Here is a 5,530-nt window from a genome sequence, read left to right as displayed (position 1 = left end):
CTCTCCTCCAGAAAAGCCAAATGCTATGAGATGAGAACAATGGCATTGGATGACCTCCCACCACCAGTCCCGCTCCACTGACCATGGATACTCTTGCACTGCACCAGAAATAGAAGGTGGCTTTGGCCCTTGTGCTCAGGTGCTTCTCATAAGGCAATATGGAGAAAGTCCTACAGCAATTTGCATCAGACATCCCCAGCACTGTACGCTTCTCAGTCCAGAGGGGAAAAGAGTCACTGTAGCTCATTATGTTCAAATACTCCTTGAACAGCGAATATGTATAAAATGAATATATACAAACTCTGCCATAGAAACAAACATTACTACTTTCCTCAAGACACTGCTCTGAAAATGAAAGTGGAGTCTGCATTAGGAGGCTCTCATAACTCTGTACGTGTGTTCTCGGGACAGCATTTAGAGCTTTCTACAATTTAAGAGTTTTCATCTGAAAATCAGCTTTTTAAACACTCCAAGTATTGTATATGCTTAGGTAGAACTGTCACATCCACCTTCCTCTCCCACAATATATACAAGCAATGGGTTACCAGTTAAGTTGCTATCAGCGGTTGGTATAAGTGCAAACACAGTCTCTGCAGCACAGAACTGTGACAGCAAAGGTTAAGTCAGGCTGGTTTTATTTCAGCCATGAACTTCATAAACATTTTTTATTATCAGAGGCTTCTCATTTTGCTCTCATTTCAATCCTACCTTAAAAAAATCGTTCCAATCACTGTCCACACAAAAAAAGCCCTCAAATAAACCCAAAGTTTGAGAGGCAAAAGGCATTTAAGGACCCCTGAAGCACTCAGGTCATGGAAGACCCTATGAACCTAGTTCTGTTTCACAAATATGGCATGTCCATAGTGGTGTATGTGGAAAGATTACTTCAGCTGCAGTAGTAACTTTTTCCTAAACCCTTAGCCATATGATCCATTTATATGCCATTACCTTTTTTTCCACGACTGTCTCCCTACAGCTTTCTGTTTCTTTAGTTGTGCCAGCAACCACAGGAGGAATGGCAGGTTTTTCCTTGAATAAGTCACCTTCTTCATCATCATCAAACAGGTCACCTGTGGACTTGACTGCATTAAGAGACAAAACAAACAGGGAATGACGAGAACAGAACAACCACTACTGAACAAGAAAAGATACCAGAGTCTCAAAAGATACCATGCTCCCTTTTTAAAGATGACCAACATCAGGAGTCTTTAACAGAAAAAGCTAGACAAGCTCTCAAAGTGAAACACCACTTACCCGAGAGCACTGGTGACAGAGAATGCGGTCAACAAGCATTGGGGTAGAGTCAGTTGACACCTCTAAAGGCAGTGTTTTGTATTGGCTTGGCACCTCTAAAGGCCTAGAGCCTGCCAATAGGGAGTTGTTGGGCACAGGGACTCAAGGCTGTGTGAATAGTCTGTACCATTTCCCTGATTCAAGTCTAGATACTGCCCTAGCAGTAGAAGAGGCATCCTAAGAAAGGAAAATCAGTGGAGAACATGTACAAATAAACAAGTCTCACACCACTGAGGAAAAGAAATGCCAATAACAAAAAAGAAAAAGCAAACCCAAAAAACCCAAGCAGAATTAAGAGTAATGCAGGTTTGAATTTTGTAACTCATTGGTACCTATCAGTTTGAATTTTGATGACCTTTAATGTTTAATCTTCCACTGCACATGTATAGAGGTACCTGAATCTGGAGGCTTTTTACTTGATCCCACGAAGAAGTCATCATCGTCATCATCAAACAGAACAACTTTCCCAGGTTGTTTAGGAGTTTTCTCTGTGCTCTGTGCTGCAGGTTTCTTGTCTTTTTCCACAATTACAGTGGAACTAAACACATCACTTCCTCCTGCAGGTCAGATTGGGGGGCGGGGGGAAACACCACACAGAGATCATTGCCAGAGTTAGCGAAAAGCTGAACTTGTGCCATAGTAAGTGGAGCCAGGCAGAGTTTCCATCACAGCAACTTTTAACGCGCTCCTGCAACAATGCCGCATCAAAAGCATTAGCTAGAAACTTCCTGATAAAGCCAAGTCACAGACAGATGGCCCCTCACTCTCACTACATTCACTTCTTCCTCAAACCTGCTCATCTCCTCTAGGAACAGCAGCCAGGTTCCGTGTTAAAGCTAGAGACCCAGCAGTCCCACACTGTCATCCCTATGGACTTCCCAAACCAGAATCCTACTTTACTAACTAGTAAGGCACACCACTGTGGACAAATAAAAGTAGGTGCTTGAGGAGAGGGGAGGACAGGTGACTGAGTTCTCCCAAGAAGCTGCACTTCTCATGTGGGACCACTAGCAGTGCTGCAGCATGAGGCTGAGTTTGGTCCCGAGATTCCTGCGTACTTCAGATATGGCAGTGATCAACTAGAATAAGCTGGTAACAACTGTTTCTTCTGCATCTGGTGCAGAAGTGTCCTGCTTCAGGGGTACGTGCATGTTGATAGACTGTCTGCAAACAGTTTTAGCATTTTTGGTAATAATAGGCAGCCTGCTTCTAAGCCTGTCTTTTTGTTAATTGAAAGGTTGGCAGAAAGTAGAAAAACTGCTATTTGGTTAAAAGTCAGATGACTGCATGAATTTTGACCAGCACAGCAGCAGTTTAGTATAAAAAAAAAAAGTGTATCACACCATTAGAAAGTGCCACAGGATTGACAAGAATACAGCCACAAAGTTTGATTAATTAAACATTCTCAAGTTCCTAAACAAACTGTTCATTGGGAATGTGTTCATCGAGCGATTTTGAATAGCAAAGGAGTCTCAATCTTGGTTTTTCTCTGGTGTCTTTAGCCTGTCTACAAGTTACTGAGATGGAGCAACTGCAGACTGAATAAATGCTACATATAACTTAATTCCTGATGCACTAGAACAGGACACTATTAGAATGATGGGAAGTTCACTGCTTACGCAACAGTACCTCCAAGAAAGAGTGAAGGATAAAGAAAACCTCAATCTGCTGTTTTAAACTTTGCTACCAAGTCTTATAATTATGTAGAGTGACCATTGCTGATGTGTATCTTTGATCTTGGAGTAAAAAGGCTGTATTTGTATACATCCTACTCTAAAAATCATGCTGACTGAGGGCTCAGTTAACTGAAGCCACAGTCTTAGAATAGGCCTTTCTTAATAAAGGGCAGACCTTAAAATTAAGGTAACTCAGTCAGGTGAAAACCCTATTCAGAGACAGAAATCAAAATCAGTTGATTCAAAGAGACTGGTGACATATGTTTCTTTTCATTGCTCAGCTTGAAGTCTGATATGGAACAGGGATCTTAGTACAATTCTTTTTTTTTCTAGCTCCGAGTTACAGATCTAGTCCTTCCCCGTGTATGCAGATCCTCCTAATCAAAAACAGAGAACAAGATTGGTCTTATTCACCTGTGCCACAAAAATATAGGAACTTGATGTTTAAACTGTTCTGCTAACCTAAAGGAACATGATCAAATCTGCAAGATCAAAATGCATTTCCTTCTCAGAGTATAGAGGGAAAATGTGACTGCATGCACTGCAGACTTAAACTGTATAATATCAGTTAAAGTAACACACATCCTTGAAAGTGCATAGCACAACACTGGAAGCTGACAGCTGCTAAGATCTGCCATTAATGATATCTACCTTCAGAGCTCCTACAGAGCCTTGATTATCCATAAAGCATGCTGCATTTTAGGCTTAGCATGGTAGAAGCACCTGTATTTGTCATTAGGCACATGATCAAGCAATGCAGTGCTGCTGTATTTGGATAGCTTTCTTCTTTAAAACCTCCCCAGCAGGTTTTAAAGAAAAGAACATTTTGTGTATGAAGCAATTTGCTATTGAATGAATCATACCTGGGAACAGAGATACTGCACCTGCAGGAACTTTCTTTAAGGACTTTGTAGAGGATGCTGAAATCATAGGAAGTACAATACAAATGGATGCACTTGTTTTATGCTGTCAAAGTCTTCAGAACTCTACCATAGAAATAGGAATCTGAGAAGTCTTCTGAGCTCCATTTTTTTTTCCTCAACAGCTCAGAACTCTTTAGACATTCTCCTTGAACTTCTGTTTTTTTTAAACATGTAACAGTCTAGCTATTTTTGCTCCATTAAAACTCCACAAAACAGCTCTACTAAACTGAAGCTAATAAACATGATATACATTTACACATAGCATTATTTACAAGAGTTCACATTCACACACTCAAAACCACTTCAATATAACACACTTAAAACAAAATGGCGTAGCCTCCCAACCCATATCTGAAAATTCATCAAATACAATGCTTCAGTAAAAGCTGCTGCAGTACAGAACGTGTGCTCAGACTCCTTAAGGGTCTAGATACACAGCTGAAGGGAAACTCAGACGTGCATTAATCTGCAAGAAGAAATCTTTACTCCACTCAAACCCACAACTGGATCCTGCAAAGTATTCTTCAGCAGCAGAAACCCAGTGCATGCAGAGAGCTCTGCCAACATCAGTAAGGACATCCTTTCAGCTCCAGGAGAGTAGGTGTGTGTGTAAGAGATCATAACGAACAAACACATTTAAAATTCAAGCAAAACACAGCTGTTCTCTATTAAGACTGGGGAGAAGAGACTTGCCAACAACTGCGACTCCAGACTTTCTAGTTTGGAAACAAAACAGTCTAGCTGCTAGTGGCGATAAATCACAGCACAGACAGGACTGCAGGAGGCAACAATTGGTTCTTACCTTCACTTATTGGGACTCGCTCCTCTTTCTCTTGTGATTCTTCTCCTTTTGGTGCTTCAGCAAAAAGATCACTCTGTAGATAAAAATGCAAAGGGGGAGAAGTGGTGAATTTGTTTTTTGTAGCAAAAGACAGCTGCCGATTTTTCCATGTAGAATATCCACTTCTAAGCCAAGACAGAGGAGGTAACCACCACTCCCTTCTCAAAAGGATGTCTGCACATACAGACTTAAACCTAGGTAGTCAAGTGTTAACTTGAGTGCATACATTCAGAAGAGTAGTTTTCTGTCTTCTAAAATTTAATTTACACTGATTATCAGTCTGTTTACTGCAGAGAAGGAATGACCTTTTATTTGCACATCTTCAAGGGCTTACGCTAATCTACAGCTGTTTAGGTCCTGATTACACCCTTTAAGCTTTCCTACTGAGGCTTACACAGTAAGGTTTGAAGGAAGAATTCAGGTCAGGACAAGCATAAAAATACTCCTAAACTTCACATGGTTAAGATGAATGACTTATATCTCCTATATGCTAAGGAGACTAAGACACCAGTATGGTACAGAGAGACACATCATAGTTCAAAAGCATTGCAGGACACTCCCACAAGAGTCCTTGTGTCCAGGCTGCAGTTGCCCTGCGCCGATCCTCCCCAAGAATCACAGCCTAGATTTCCAGGAAACCTCCACATCTTGTGAGTACTGACCACTTAATTTCTTGAAAGCCTCCCTCTTACAGGAAGTTAGGCATTGGAGGTTGCCCCCCTGGAGACTCAAAATGCATGGTCTTTGTGTAAAGCTTTGTGGAAAGAAGGCAGCGATACTTCGGGAAGAATAGGGGA

General features: G+C 41.2%; 1 protein-coding gene across 2 annotated transcripts in view; it reads right to left on the bottom strand.

The window, feature by feature from the left end:
- FAM21C (family with sequence similarity 21, member C) overlaps positions 1-5,530 on the bottom strand; it is a 36,531-nt gene that overhangs the window by 21,003 nt on the left and 9,998 nt on the right. For both annotated transcript variants that reach the window (XM_009320414.1, XM_009320422.1), the window contains exons 11-14: positions 4,695-4,767; positions 3,833-3,889; positions 1,689-1,850; positions 949-1,082 (exon numbers count right to left, since the gene is read on the bottom strand). In XM_009320414.1, coding sequence (XP_009318689.1) covers positions 949-1,082; positions 1,689-1,850; positions 3,833-3,889; positions 4,695-4,767 — 426 coding nt within the window. The remainder of the gene's footprint in view (positions 1-948; positions 1,083-1,688; positions 1,851-3,832; positions 3,890-4,694; positions 4,768-5,530) is intronic.

The sequence above is a fragment of the Pygoscelis adeliae genome, unplaced genomic scaffold (genome assembly GCF_000699105.1).
Source record: "Pygoscelis adeliae isolate BGI_AS28 unplaced genomic scaffold, ASM69910v1 Scaffold190, whole genome shotgun sequence".
Classification (NCBI taxonomy): Eukaryota; Metazoa; Chordata; class Aves; order Sphenisciformes; family Spheniscidae; genus Pygoscelis; species Pygoscelis adeliae.
This window is presented reverse-complemented; position numbering and strand designations above follow the sequence as displayed.